Consider the following 15,142-nt stretch of genomic DNA (forward strand, 5'->3'; position numbering starts at 1 on the left):
CTGCTGCTGTGGCTGCTGTGGTCCCGGGCCGGGCTCGCGGGGCTGGGCCAGCTCGGGCCGGATGTGGGGACCCAGGGGTCCACACCTTCTCAACTTCCCCCAAAGGGGCCGGATGGCGACCTAGTGACCCCGACTGCAGGTAAGCGCCCGGGTCGCACGCCTCGTGGCGCAGGGCCCCTGGGCTGAGCATCAGTGCCCACGTAAGGGCCCCTCACCTTTCTTCTCTCCGCCTGCCCCCCCCCCCCAGGTTCAGGGACGTGGAACGTGCTCACGAGTAGGTAAAGGGCAGGGGGGCAGGGGCGGGCCTGCAAGTTAAGGGGCGGGCGAGGGTGGTCCTCCTCCCCGCTAGGACGCGGGAAGAGCGCCTTTGCTCTGCGCGTCCCTCGAGTTCAGCCGCCTTTCCGTCTGTCGGTCCCAGCGCCCTGCGGACTCCGGAACATCGAGGCGCGCGTGGTGGGAGGCCAGGACGCAGGGCGCGGCTTCTGGCCGTGGCAGGGCAGCCTTCGCTGGCAGAGAAACCACCGGTGCGGAGCCAGCCTGCTCAGCCACCGCTGGGCGCTCACAGCCGCGCACTGCTTCCAACAGTGAGTCTGCGGGCGGGTCCCGGGCGCGCGCTCCGCGGTTGCACGGGGGCGCGGCCCTGGCGTCCTTTGAGCCCCGGGCCTGGCTGTAGTCGGTTACACCCGAGTTCCCACTGGTGCCCCTAGAGGGAGCCATAGGGTCTCTTCCAGAATGTTCTTCCAGAACCTATCCATGCACATCTGTGCGCGCGGTGTTTTAGCTGTAAACAGATGGCACCACTATCCTTTTCCTTATCCGTTCCATCCAGTGTCGGCTTACCCAATATGCCAGTAAGCACCGGCTTGCTTGTGCTACCTTATCTGTAGCGAACAATCTCCCATTTCAGCACATCAGAGATTCTGCATCTAGGTGGGGCCGGCATCTGTCTCTCTCTTGACCCCACAGCACCTTCCTACACAATCAAAGTCAGCCAGGTAAACGGAAGCTCACCATGCCCCTTCCTAGTCTACAGTGAAGTTTCACGTGAGTTTCACCATAAGGCAGTGTGTCTACCTTGCTTACTGGGTAATCCTCAGTGATTCCACCGCAGGCACCTGGAACGCAGGTGGGGAAGCAGGTGCCTGGTGGGGTGGCTCCTCAGGAAAGCGGCTTTGACACGTTGGGGTCCCCTGGAGCACTCCCCCACTTTAGCTGTCCTAGCAAGCTCTTTGGGACCTTTGGTGGTGTAGTGCCTAAGGCATTTGTCTGCTGACCAGAAGGCTGGTGGTTCAAACCCACCAGCCACTCCTCGGAAGGAAGGTCAGGCAATCTGCTTCCATAGAGATACTGCCTTGGAAACCCAAGGAGGGGTTGCTGTGAGTCAGAACCAACTTGATGGCAGGGAGTATTGGAGTTAGAGGGCTCTCCGAGGCAGAGACTGGCTGAGTGACTGGCCGCAGCAGACGCTGGGGAAGGCGCCCACCTTCCTGCTCAGTGCCCCTGAACCTCAGGTTCTGAAGCGGGTGTGGCCTCTCTGGGCTCCTGCCATTTCCACAGGGGACCCTTTGGCCCACCCAAGGACTCCCAGAAGGTCTGCCTCTCAGACACAGACAAGCAAGTCGTGGCAACCCCAGAGTTTTCCCTCATGTCCCCTGGAGAGGCAGGTCCCCGGTGGCAGGCCCCTGACCACGCCCTCCTCGGCCAGGTCCAGGGATCCATCAGACTGGAGTGTGCAGTTTGGGGAGCGAACTGCGCAGCCATCTTTCCTGAACCTGCGGGCCTACTACAACCGTTACCGGGTGGAGAAGATCGTGCTGAACCCCAAGTTTCAAGGGTATTCACCCTTTGACATCGCCCTGTTGAAGCTGTCGTCCTCCGTCACCTACAGAAAGTACATCCAGCCCGTCTGTGTCGTGGACTCCACCGAGAGGTTCCAGAACAGGACTGACTGCTGGGTGACCGGCTGGGGGAAGATCCAAGAGCGTAAAAGTGAGGCGAGGGGACGAGCGTGGGGGTTGGGGTGCTGTCCGCGTCCACTCGTCCAGCCACTCCAGCCCCCGCAGCCTCTCTGGGGTGCTCAGGCGCCCCTGGGCCTCCCGCTGGCCCACCCCGCTTCCCCCCTCACCTGCTGGTCTCGTGTCCCTCCACAGAGTATGTGGGCAGCAGCATGCCTTGGAGGGGTGGCCAGCTCAGCCCAGCGCCGCACCCCAGCCTGTTTCTCGCTCTGTAAAAGCGGGGATGGGGATTTCGGGGCCTGTCAGGGAGACCACAGGTGTTCGTTTTTTCATGCATACATTGCAGTTAAATTCGGGGTGCCCCCACCCCGAGTCCCGCGGCTCCCTCCTGCTCTCTGTGTCTGCCCTAGTTCACCTCGACTTCCCTGGAAGTTGGAGCCCATTGCTCCGTCAGCCCCCAGGCTGGCAGGGACCTGACACCTGGTCATCTCTCAGCACAAATGCCCCAAGGACCCTGAGGCCTGCATTCTGATGGGCACCCTCCTTTGCCTGCAGTGACCCCTGCCCCGTGCTCCCGTGACCCATCCCAGCTTCCCTAGAATGACCACGGCTAGAGCTGCTGCCTGCCGCCTGCCCACCAGGCCCTATCGTTCTGGGCGCCAGGAGTGATCAAAGCCAACTCTCTGCTCCTCCCAGAACTCACTTTAGAGTGAGGTCGGGTTGGGAATGTTTTTATACCCATTTTCTAGACGGTGAAACTGATGTTTAGTGAGCTATGAGGGCCCAGGACTAATAAATAGAGAGGTGTCACTGGCTCCGAGAGGGAGAGAGACGTTCCCGAGGTCACACAGCTGGAATTAGGGAGGACTCCCTGCTAAATCTGCCTCCCCCTAGAGTTAGAGGGAACATGTAAGTGCTCACATAGGCCTGCACAAGGTATGAGCACTGCAAAGGGTGAGTGGGTACAACTCTGTCTGCCTGGGCCTGGACCCTGCAGCCAGACCTCGCCATCCGCCACACCCCAGCGTGCGGCCCCTCCAGTGCACGCCGTGGCCGGGGGTCCCCTGCTGGCTCGGGCAGGGGCCATCCTGCCATTTACAGATCAGGAGACCACGTCTTGGGCAGAGCTGGCACAGCCTGTCCACCCTCGGGCGCTCCGTGGCACTGCTGAGTGCCCCTGAGGTGTGGGTGCCCGTGAGAGCTGGGGACGAGAGCCCCGCCCCAGCCCTGGGGGTGTCCCACCGCCCACCCTGCACTCAGAGTCTCAGCTGACTTCTCTGTCCCCTGGCCCCCAACAGCACTGGAGCCCCCCTACAACCTCCAGGAAACCCAGATCTCCATTATCAACAACACCATGTGTAACCACCTCTATCGCCGGCCTGATTTCCGCTCCTTCATCTGGGGCGACATGGTCTGTGCAGGCACAGAGGACGGGAGCAAAGACGCCTGCAACGTGAGTGCCCCACCCAGCACCCCCACACGGCCCAAGAGGCACCCTCACTCGCCCCCCCAGCTGGCCGGCCCCATGGTTTTCATAAAACTCACCAGCAGCCCTTTTTCAGAAAAAAATCATATTTATTGTGTTTTTGGTGAAGGCTTACCCAGCAGTTCAGGTTCCTGTTCCACAGGTTCTGCACAATCAGATTGCCCAGTGATATGGTCACAGCCTGCATGTGGGCACACCTTCTCATTACTGCCGTTCTGGTTGTCCTGTTTCCATTCATCTAGTCTCCTGGCTCCTTTATAGTCTCGTCTTTGTTCTAAAGTCATTGTTGGCAGTTTGGTCTCGTAGGTTGTTTCTTAAAAGGGCCCCATGCTCACCAGGATGTGACTTTGTGAGTCACTCTACTGTAGGAGCTCTGGTAGCATAGTGCCTAAGGCACTTGACTGCTAACCAGAAGGCTCGCGGTTCAAACCCACCAGCCACTCCTCGGAAGGAAGGTTAGGCAATCCTACTTCCGTAGTGATACTGCCTGGGAAACCCAAGGAGGGATCGCTATGAGTCAGGGCCGACTCAACGGCACATAACGACAACAACAACTACTACTGTTCAGCTAAAAGGCGACCTCAGGGACGAGTTCAAGGTTGAAAGAGTATTTTGGGGCGATGGTCTCGGGCATTCCTCCAGTCTCAAGGCTTTAGTGACTAAGAGGGTTCCGCCCACCCCACTTCTCCACCCCTACCCCTACCCACCCCCCATGATGGTTCCTCGCTAATCCTCGCGGCAGCCCCAGGAGGCGCTGGTTCCAGCATACCATCTGGGGCGGCACGGTTCGTGCTGGCAATCCAGTGGGTGGCAAAGATGCCGCTTTGAGAATGGCCCCACCCTCCTCCCCCAGCTTCACTCCCGTCCTGGACGGAGTTCGTTTTGGAAACCAGTTGAGCCCTTACTGCCCCACTGTGGGCCACCTGCCCCTGGTCTCCCATGAACTGCACCCCACACCAGTCCCAGGGGGTTCAGCCCCCTGCCCTCGGGCCTCTCCCCTGGTCCTGCACCGCCCCACGGTGCCCCCACCCGGGCTCATACCCGCTGCTCCCCAGGGTGACTCGGGCGGCCCGCTGGTCTGCGAAGTGAGCAGCGTGTGGTACCAGGTCGGAGTCGTGAGCTGGGGCGTGGGCTGCGGCCGCCCAAACCGGCCCGGCATCTACACCAACGTCAGTGAGCACTTCCGGTGGATGCAGGAGCTGATGGACCATAGTCTGGCTAGGACGGACACCTCCTCGCCTCTGCTCCTCCTGGTTCTGCTGCGGGCGCCCCCGCTCCTGTGGCCGGCCTGAGCCCACGGAGCCCCAGCGTGGGGGCCGCGGAGCGGGCACGGCTCCGGACCTTCCCGGAGAAGAGCTTGGACAGATCGCAGCAGTAAATAAGAAGAAAGCACTGCTCAGCTGGCGTCCCTCTGTTGCTCTGTCCTCTTGGCTAATAAACACAGGACCTTCTTGAACTTGATGCCTTGTGGCTCCCTCCAGTCCACCCGCCAGGCCTGGCCCTCCCAGCCCAGTCTTTTCAGGGTTTGGATGCTGAGAGCAGACCCCTCTGGTCAGTTTGATCAGAAGGATCATTTGTGGGAGATTAACTCGGTGGGGTCCCACACGCACAGATGCCACAAACTCCTGCTCTGACTACGGTTCCCCTAAAGGCAACCCTGGGCCTGGCTGGGATGAGCATGCTTTATTGGGGTGATCCCAGGAAGCACAGGTGAAGAAAGGGGACATGTGGCCGGGGAGGAAGAAATGGCAGCTGAGTACACAAAGGTCGCCACGTAGCACTTGACGCACAGCGCACCACCCACTGAGAAGCCCGGTGCAGAGCATTTCAGCAGTGCCCCCTGGAGGATGGGTGGGGGATCTGTTTCTCCCTTGACACCCCCGGGGTGGAGGCTGCCCTGGGGTCACGGACTCAGCCCCTTCACCCGAGGAGGTCCAGGTGAAGCCTTGGGGAAAGGACCATGACCATGAGTGTGCGAGGTGCCAGCAGGGTCCTAGTAGTCCGTCCAGTGCACTAAAACATTTTCACAGGAGTGCCAAGTGTGTGAACCCATGGGCTGGGGGGGGGGGAAGGGTGCGGGGCCATGAGAAGCTGTCTCTGCACCCCTCCTCTCCTCTCCCAGAATATGCAGCCCCTCCCCACCTCCCTGCTGACCCTGGAGCCTGCCGGGCTGCAGCCTGACTCCGAGGCCATGGCCCGGGGAGAGGTGGACAGAGGGGACGGCAAGGGTGCCTGAGGCTGCCCCCTCCATCTGCATCCACGTGAGGGCTGGATCTCTGCCCGGCCCTCAGCCTGCTGCCCCCCGCTGCCAAACCAGGTCACCCGCCCTCCCTCCCAAACACACCCTCAGGCCCCGCTCTGCTCTGGGCTCTGTTCTGAGCACTGGGGACAGGTCCTTTCCTCTCTCGTGCAGGAGAAGCGGACAGATGTGCCCCAACCTCCAACACACGTCAAACCACAGAGGAGGTCCAGCCCAGGCAGGGAGCTCTGAAGCCCCCACAGGGAAGGTGATGACCCAGAGGGCTGAGGGAGGATGGGGGGGGTGATGAGGCAGAGGGCCTTCTGGGTAGCAGACACGGTGCGCGCAGAATCCAGGGACCACAGGGAGCTCAGGACACTGGCGTGACCTGAGAAGGGACTGAGCACGCAGGGCATCACCCGGACCCAGTCCGTCTTGGCCCCAAGAGAGGAGGGCAGTCCCTGCCCTGTCCCCAGGTCCTCCGGCCTCGTCCTACACCAGCAGCCTGGCTTTGCGTAGAACTGTCCCCCGAATTCAGGTCTGCTCCTGCCTCCAGTTGCACAGGGGTGCCACCAGCTTGGAAACGGCCCTTCTCCACTTTGCGCTGCCCAGCCCCGGGATCGTGGTGTGCAGCCTCAGGCTGGCACTTTCTGCACAGAACCGTACCACCCACGAGGTCCAGGGGCCCAGCAAGCAGGGAGCCCGGCTCTGGCTTGGAGCTGAGCTGCTAAGGACCCTTCCCAGAGCTTCCGGGCCCGACCACAGCCACCTCGCCACCCTGCCGCCCCAGACCTGGGCTCCCACCCCAGATCCCAGCACCGTGGCCCTAGCCAGGCTTCCTCTGAAAAACTCAGGTATCTGGAACAAAACTCAAAATCATTGAAAAAAAAAAAAAAAAAACCAGGTTTGCTGGCCTGATGGAGCCAGGGAGACCCCTGAGACTATGGTCCCTCGTTCCCCTTCAGGTCTGGAATTGAACCCACTCCTGTGGCTTCCAGCCAAACAATAGACAGGCATAAGAGCTGAACATTTACATCAGGTAGACACAGGCCTTGGAGAGATCACTCGTGGGAGAATAGAAGGGCAGTGTATGCACAGGGAGACAGCTGGGGGGGGGGCAGGAGTGCATGGGAGGGAAGGACTCAGGGAAGAGGTAACTATGGGGAGGAAGTGGGAAGAGAGCTGCTACTCTGTAGGGAATTGCAGTCAATGTCATGAAATAAAATGTGTACGAACTGCTGTATGGAAAATGAATTTGCTTGGTTAACTTTCACCCAAATCACAATAAACATTAAAAAAGAAAAACTCAGACATCCCTTTCCTGCAGGTCCAAAAGCCCGGCTGAAAGCATCTTTGTTCCAGGTTGGGCAGGTGAAACCGAAGGCACGCCCACACCCCTGGCCCCGCTGGGCCTCCGCCCCCTCCCGGCCCTTTAAGCCCCCAGGCCCGCCCCTCACCCAGTCAGCCGGCAGTGCACCAGGTGGGAAGGTGAGAACGGGCACAGGGGCTGCCAGGGGCCGTGGCTGCCTGGGGCCTAAGGTCAGCTGTGCAGCAGCGGAAACAGTGGAGTGGATGGGGGTGGCGGGGAGGGGGTCATGAGGCCGAAGCTGCGTATTTAGCCGGAGTGGTGGCCGGCGGCCTGCACAGGGGGCCTGGGCCACAGGAGGAGGTCCGGACCAGGAGCTGAGGGCAGACAGAGGGGCTCTGGACACTGCTGCTGGGGCCAGCATCCTTCGTCTTCTGACCTCTGCTGGTTCCAGGCTGGGGTCCAAGCCCTGAACGGTGCCACCCTTCCCCAGCTCCACCCTAAAGACAGAATGAGTAGGGTATCAGGCCACCAGGTCCTGCTCCTACTGCTGCTGGGTGAGTGGGGACGGGGACTGGGAGGGCTGGCCACGGAGACCCTGCCCCTCTCTGCCACTGATCCTGGGCTCTCTAGACCCCGGGTGCCTGTCTGCGCGTCGTGAGCATATAGGGTCTGGGGAGGGTTAAAGCAGGTGACGGTCGCACAGAGCCTGCCACGAAGTCACCGCACCAGTGGCAGCCACCCTCATTCCTAATCTCTGACCCCCCTCCGCCCCGCGCGATACCTGACACCAAACCCCATAATCCAGTGTACTGGCTTCCTTCTCCAGGAGCTGCCAGGACCCGGGAAACCACAGGTAAGAAAGCCTGGCGCCTGGCTGCCCCGCCCTCCCTCCCCGCCCGGGGACCCAGTCCTCCCCCACCCTCGGCCCCACTTGTCTCCTGCAGCCTGCGGGCAGCCCCGCGTGTCCAGCCGGATCGTGGGGGGCCGGGACGCCCGGGACGGAGAGTGGCCGTGGCAGGCGAGCATCCAGCACCGCGGGGCGCACGTGTGCGGGGGCTCGCTGGTCGCCCCGCAGTGGGTGCTGACGGCGGCGCACTGCTTCGCCAGGTCGGCAGGGGGCGCGCCCCATCGCCCTCGGGCTCGGTGAAGCAGGGGAGGGGACGCCACCTGGCGGAGGCGTGGGGTGGCGGCGACGCGGTCCGGGTGCTACCAGTCGCCGCCGTCACTGTTACCCAGCAGGCGGGCGCTGCCGTCCGAGTACCGCGTGCGCCTGGGAGCACTGAGCCTGGGCCCCACCGAGCCCCGCGCGCTCTCGGCGCCCGTGCGCCGCGTGCTGCGGCCCCCGGACTACTCCGAGGACGCGGCCCGCGGCGACCTGGCGCTGCTGCAGCTGCGCCATCCCGTGGTCCTGGGCACCCGAGTCCAGCCCGTCTGCCTGCCCGCGCCCGGCGCTCGCCCGCCTTTCGGCACCGCGTGCTGGGTCACCGGCTGGGGCAGCCTGCGGCCTGGAGGTGAGGCTCGACGGGGCGGGCGCAGGGAGATCCATCCGAAGGGGCCTGCAGGCCCTACCACGTGCCGCGCCACTCACTTCCCTCTGCCGAATCCCAGCTCCCAACCCCCCCTGGACCCAGCGTGAGTGCCGGGAGCCCAGTCCCACTCCCAATGGGACAGGGAGGCACGCAGGCTTCTGCCACACTCCCCGACCCGTGCTTTCCTCGGTCCTCCTGAAAAAAACAAAGCAAACTCAGTGCCATCAATTCCTCATAACGACTCCTCTTTAAATCTTTACGGAATTAGATTGCCCAGTCTTCCTTCCGCGGAGTGGCTCATGGGTTTGAACCGCCAACCTTCTGCTTAGCAGCCAAATAAATGCCTTAGGCACTACGCCACCCGCTCTGTAGTTCCTCTAGCTTCCCCAATTCTCCCCAGTTCCACTTCCGGAGTGGCGACCCCTGCAGGGAGTCAGGGTGCCATTGCTGGACGCGCGCGCGTGTGACCGCCTCTACCACGTGGGCACCAGTGTGCCACGCGAGGAGCGCATCGTACAACCCGGGAACCTGTGCGCCGGATACGTGCAGGGCCGCAAGGATGCCTGCCAGGTGCGCGGGTCCCTGGGCGGCCTCGGCCCTGCAGCCCGCACCCTGCCCTCCTAGAATCCGGGACCCGAGAGTTTCTGCCTCCAGGCTCAGTGTCCCAGCCCCTAATCTTTTTCCTTCAGGGGGACTCCGGGGGACCCCTGACCTGCTTGCAGAGTGGGCGCTGGGTCCTGGTGGGCGTGGTGAGCTGGGGCAAGGGCTGTGCCCTGCCCAACCGGCCAGGCGTCTACACCAATGTGGCCACTTACAGCCCCTGGATTCTGGCTCGCCTCAGGCTCTGATTGGGTAACGCTCACCGCTAGGGCCCCTCGGCTTCCGGCTCTTCTGGGAACCTGCACACGCCTCACCTGCCTCTTTGGCTTGTGGCTGAGAGGCCTTAAAAGTCTACCGGGTCTTCTGCAGCCACGCCACCTATCCATCCTTCTGTCCATCCTACTTCCTCTCCTCCTTGAGGCTGGGGACTCAGAACCTGCCAGCCCTGTTCTGGGACACACACACACACACACACACACACACACACCACCCCTCACCCCCCCACCCCCCCACCCCCCACCCCCCGTGACCAGGGGCTCACATCCCCTCTCCCCTCCTTGCTGGGAACTGTCCTCCTCCCTCCGGCTGGGGCAGCGCCAGGCACAGAGGTGAGCAGACCAGCTGGTGCCACTTTCCGGAGGACAGCAGGAAGCCTTGAGGCACGAGAGGGATTCAACACCAGGGAGACTGTGGCTGGCTTTACAGGAGGGGGCCTTGTGGCAAAGAAATGGGAGCGCCTCCAGGGCCGAAGACGGGTCCCTGGTGGACACCAGCAGGGAAGCCCTTGGCCCTGCAGAACTCGCCCGGAAGTGAATTCTGACAGCACTCCAAATGCTTCCAAGGAGCCCAGCCCAGCCCGCCCCAATTTTGATTTTCGCCTGGAGACGTGAGCAGGGAACCCGCACTGCTAAGCTACGGAGCTGTGGTTTCATACACTGGTGGTTTTAAGCTGCTATGTTTGTGGTACTCTGTTCCTGGGGTGGAGAGGGCAGCCTGCAGGGCCAGCTCTCCCATGCAGTCCAGGGCACCCCCTGCCCGTTTCCCCCAGCAAGGCCTGGCCAGACCTGGTCATCCATTCTGGGCGGGCCAGGGTCCCCAGGGCCAGACCCCCTCCCACCTGCGTCTGGAGCCCAGCCCAGTTCCTTGGCGGCGTCTTAGGCAAACGTGCTCCTCTCCTGCCTGGGACCCTGGCGTCCTGCCCCTCCCTGCCATCTCCTTGTCCCCAGGCTGGACCCATCCCCGCCCCTGACCCCTGGGTCTCTCTTCTTCCTGATGGGGCCTGTTTTCTGAAGTGCAGGGCTGAGAAACTGTACAGCGGGGCTGTATCCAGGAAAATTCCGAGTCTCTGCAGCTGACTGACGGACGGGTGGGGGAGTGGGCAGGGGCGCAGATGAACACAGAAGGTGCGGCCCTCGTGGGGTAGCTTGTCGCCCGCCCGTCTTTCCTCCCAGGGGAGTCGGGGAAGTGGACTGCTGCAGCCAGGTCACTGCTGGGCCAGGCTGGAAGGGTGGTGCAAGGGAGGGATATGGCCTGGGGCAGAAGGGAGGTCCTGGCTGCTCTCCTGCAGGCTGTGGGCAGCCCACGCCAGGGCTTCAAAGACCCTAATTGCAAACAGCTTGCCTCATTCTGGGAGGCCTGTTGGGCCGCCTGGAGCAAGGATTCAACCCCCCACTGAGCGCGATCCACATGGCAGGTCCCCAGCGCACCCTCCCTTCCCTTCCCCCGCGGCAGCAGCACGTCTGAGGCCTTCGCGTCTGTGCGTTCGGGTGCGGAGATGAAGCGGTACCACCCGTTAGTTCCCTGGCCACCGCCTCCCACTCAGGTGACGAGGCAGAGAGGTAGGCCGTCAGGCAGCGGAGGGGCTGCGGACAGGGCCTGCACTGAGGGGGGTAAAGTCACGTGAGGGGAAGGGCTTCAGGAACCAGAAATACCTGTGGCCCAGATTGCAGCATCAAAGCCACGCATCTGCCACCACAGGATGACAAAGTGACAGACAAGGGCTGGAAAAAATAAACTGTAACCAGCACAGCAGCTTGGAAATCCGCACTGAGTGAAAAAGAGACCTTCAAGGGATGGCCCCTGGCTCAGTGGCTTCCACGGTGGAGCCCAGCACAGCAACTGTCGGGAGGCTGGTCCAGGGCCCGGCCTGCTTCTGTTCCGCTGCACGGAGGCTTGCTGAGTCGTCAGCCACTCGATGGCACCTACAAACTGTCCTTCAATCTGTCTTGTGGAGGCAGAAACAGGGGCTCTCAGGTTAAGGGCCTCAAGCCTGCCTCCAGCTCTCCCACCACCCGCTTAAGGCTTGGGGTGGGACAGACCTCTGCCTGCTGCTCACAGCGCAGCCCCAACCCTGGCAGAGCTGTTGTCTGGCTCCCAAGGCCACTGGCTGCCTCCTCTCTCACTGGGTGCAAGAGGCCTGCCTTCTGTGAGGCACGCCCAACCATGACTCAGCTGGGGCTGACCCTCTCCCCGGGAGTGGTTAAGCGAGACAAAACCCTCCTTCCCAGCTCTGGTGGCGCTGTGGGTAAGGCATTCGGCTGCTAGCCAGGAGGTCCGTGGTTCAAACCCACCAGCCACCCCATGGGAGGAAGATGAGGCAATGTGCTTCCACTGCCTTGGAAACCCAATGTGGGTCCTTACAAACTGTAATCCATGGATGTGGTTTGTCAGTTTAAAAAGCACCTTCTTTTGGGAGCTCTGGTGGCATACTGCCTAAGGCATTTGCCTGCTAACCAAAATAATGGCGGTTCAAACCCACCAGCCACTCCTTGAAGGAAGGTTGGGCAATCCACTTCCCTAGCGATACTGCCTCGGAAACCTAAGGAAGGGTCGCTGAGTCGGAGACGACTGGGCAGCACATAACAACGTTACTGCAGTTTGGGGAGAGACGAGACAATGTCCGAAGCCCAAGAGGGAATGGGTCGGCTGTTGGAAGGGGTGCACCGAGGAAGGGCACAGCCGGGCAAATTTCTGAGCGCCGGCCTAGCTAAGTAAAGAGGGGGTCAGGGGAACGTCCCCATTCCTCCCTCTGGGGGCGCAAACACCAACCCCGGCCGTACCCTACTTCCTCTTCCCAGTAAGGTCGCCCCTAACAGCAGCTTTCTAGGATCCTTGTAGGTACCTCTACGAACTGGACTGGACGAAGACCCAAAGCTGTGCCGGGGAAAGCGACTTTCTCCCATTGCGGTGCCCCTAAGGTCCAAAGCAAAAGACGTTCGCAAAATGGCGGCCAAGGCAGCCTCTGCAGCCATGAGTCAGACTCCTTGCTGACAGCTCACGGCACACTTCAATGCAAACGTCTTACCAACCCCGATGACTGTCCGAACCACCCTTCCTTCATCTATCCCTCTAGGGTGTGCAGTTAGCCCCAGATACACCCAAAAGCAAAGGGTCCCTAAGCACGGCACTCCCCCGACCACATCCCACCCGCGCTCGCTCGCTCCTCCCCTGCCACGACCTAGGCCACCCCGCCGATCGGCGCTGCCCCCGCGTCCCGGCACCGAGATGGCCGCCAGTTGCCCAGACATAGCGAGCCGCTTCCGGACCACCTTAAAATGGCGGCGGCCGCGGGGCCGCGCGGCGCCGGGTGGGAGGGGCCGAGGGGCGGGGCCGCTGGACGCGGGGCATGCCGGGGCAGCAGCGCGGGATGCTGGGAACGGGGCGGAGCGCGCCCGCGCCGGCGCATCGAGGGGGAGAGGCAGTCGCCGCGATGGTGAGCGGGCGCGGGGGAGGGGTGGGCCGGTCCGGGCAGGGGGCCTGCGGGGGTAGCGGGGGGCGGCAGGTCGCGCGGGGAGCCCCAGGGGCCACGCTCACGCCGCCCTGCCGCCCCCAGGACGTGTTCCTCATGATCCGGCGCCATAAGACCACCATCTTCACCGACGCCAAGGAATCGAGCACCGTGTTTGAGCTGAAGCGCATCGTCGAGGGCATCCTCAAGCGGCCGCCCGATGAGCAGCGGCTGTACAAGGTGCGGGCCGGGCCGGCGGGCCGAGGAACGGAAGGCCCGGGGCGGGGTGGGCGCGCGGCGCCGCGGGTGGTTGTCAGTAATGTAAACAGCGGCGCGACGCCCCGACGCGTGTCCGAACCCCGGGCTCGCGGAGCTTCTGCCCGGATTCAGTGGCACCGAGCGTGGGAAGCGCCTAGCGCCCGGTGACGCCTCGGTAAAGGATGCTTGTCCCCGCGTGCCGGCTAACAGCGCATCTACCCAGAGCAACGGTCCCACCCACGTCGCGGGGGCGCTCGACAGCCCAACTCTGGTCCCTTAACTAAGCCCAAGGTCGTTGGCAGAGTTGGGCTTTGAGCCCCGGTGCTCTTAATTCGCAGCCTCGGCAGCCGGGCCCTCGGAATCGCGCCCCGCCCCCTGGGCACTCCTGGGGGCCTTAGTTATCCCTGAAACGGAAAACCCCAAACAGTGGCAAAGGAGGGTGCTGAGTCAGTTTCCCCCAGCTGTTCACCAAGAAACGTTGCTTTCGCCCTCCACTCCTGCCGGCGTTGGAAAAGCCCCTCTTTCCCTTTGCAGACCCTTGGATAAATAGAGAGGCTTAGGTTTCATTGGCGAGCCTCATCTCAGAGCACTGATCTGCCTCTGGCTGCGAAGTGGAAGAGGCGAGTTCTGTACACTCCACCCTCAGCCCCCGAGAGCCGCAGCTTCCGAGGTCTCCGCAATAAGGCCTTCCTCGGTGCCCGCCCCACAGTCCATGTTCCTATTCAGTGCCTCGTGTCCCTTGTTAGGTGGGAATTCCAGTAACCCTCGATTTACCGGTGAGGAGCTTTGGCATCAGGAAGGCCAACCACCTTCTCCAAGATCACATGGATGATGAGTGGCAGAGCTGAGAGTCAAACCCAGGTGCCTGTTCCCAGGCTCGGTCAAGGGCTCTTGGAATTAGTCACCTGCAGAGTCTGGAAAAACACCGAATCCAGGGCCCCTGATTAGAGTCGATTCTAATTTGTAAAGTCTGGGACGGCATCCCCGAGTCGGCCTGATTCATCTGCTCTGAGTGGTCCTGGGAAACACTTGGGTCACCGCCTTTCCTGTCCCTGACTTCGTGGCGCGGTTGGCTACTTGCCCCACCTGGGCCCCTCTCTGAGCCCTTGCCTCTTCCCTCAGGACGACCAGCTCCTAGAGGACACCAAGACGCTGGGCGAGTGTGGCTTCACCAGTCAGACTGCACGGCCCCAGGCCCCTGCCACGGTGGGGCTGGCCTTCCGGGCAGGTGAGGGGGTGTGGGCAGGCGCAGCCCAAGAAAGGGTCTTCCCAGCCCCAAACCACAGGGGTTGTCCTGTGCCACATGGCGTTTCCCCAAAAAAAACAAGCAGCAAACCAGAGGTCCCGTAGAAATTGAGGCCTGTTTCCCAGCAGATTTAAAGACCCCCAGCTCAAATTCATGGCAGGTTTCCATAGAGACCTGGCGTTAGCCCGTTGTCCTGTCAGCAGCTAGGAGCCGGCCCTGCTGTCACCGTTTTGCAGACGTGGATCCGAGGCCCAGGAGGAGTCCAGGCAGGCTCCCTGGCAGCATCCCTCCTCACCAAGGCTCCCTGTACACTTGAGACTTGGGAAGACTGGGAGAGGGAGTGGTAGACATCCCCAAAAAAGGGAAGGGAGGTTGAGTTCTCTCTTGAGAACTTACATGGAGCTTGACAAGTGTCCGCCCAGCTGTGGGCCTGGCCTGTGGGTAGCTGGCTCATCTTGCATAGAGTCACTAGGACCAGGGCGGAGAGGTGCAGTCTCCTGCCCACTACTTAACACCCTACAGGGTGCTCTTCAGTGGGCCAAGGGAGGGCTGCCAGTCTAAGTGGCTTTCCCCCAACAGATGACTCGTTTGAGGCGCTCCGGATCGAACCCTTCTCCAGCCCACCCGAGCTACCTGATGTCATGAAGCCTCAGGACTCTGGGAGCAGTGCCAACGAGCAAGCCGTGCAGTGAGGGCTGGCCACCCCCCAGCCCCCAATAAAAGATTGTCAGCTTGGGTCTTGCCTGTTTCTCACCCCATTCCCTCTCTAACACCCACCCACCCACCGCTCTCC

At 62.1% G+C, this 15,142-nt stretch overlaps 3 protein-coding genes across 3 annotated transcripts; all 3 read left to right on the forward strand.

Moving 5' to 3' along the window:
• Positions 1–4,733, forward strand: LOC103196027 (testisin-like; the record flags this gene model as incomplete). Its single annotated transcript, XM_042780788.1, has 6 exons — positions 1–139; positions 248–274; positions 419–584; positions 1,706–1,989; positions 3,254–3,408; positions 4,497–4,733. Coding segments are annotated over 6 exons (1,008 nt in total), but the record flags the coding sequence as incomplete, so codon positions are not given.
• Positions 4,734–7,497: 2,764 nt separating this feature from the next.
• Positions 7,498–9,366, forward strand: LOC103196028 (serine protease 33-like). The gene is made up of 6 exons (XM_007939683.1): positions 7,498–7,543; positions 7,816–7,842; positions 7,934–8,096; positions 8,229–8,500; positions 8,919–9,088; positions 9,208–9,366. The coding sequence occupies exons 1-6, from the start codon at positions 7,498–7,500 to the stop codon at positions 9,364–9,366; spliced, it is 837 nt and encodes a 278-aa protein (XP_007937874.1).
• Positions 9,367–12,743: 3,377 nt separating this feature from the next.
• On the forward strand, positions 12,744–15,041 carry ELOB (elongin B). The gene is made up of 4 exons (XM_007939684.1): positions 12,744–12,830; positions 12,951–13,085; positions 14,226–14,331; positions 14,929–15,041. The coding sequence occupies exons 1-4, from the start codon at positions 12,744–12,746 to the stop codon at positions 15,039–15,041; spliced, it is 441 nt and encodes a 146-aa protein (XP_007937875.1).
• The last annotated feature ends 101 nt before the right edge of the window (positions 15,042–15,142 follow it).

The sequence above is a fragment of the Orycteropus afer genome, unplaced genomic scaffold, assembly GCF_000298275.1.
Source record: "Orycteropus afer afer isolate SDZICR_OR568_19922 unplaced genomic scaffold, OryAfe1.0 scaffold00061, whole genome shotgun sequence".
NCBI lineage: Eukaryota > Metazoa > Chordata > Mammalia > Tubulidentata > Orycteropodidae > Orycteropus > Orycteropus afer.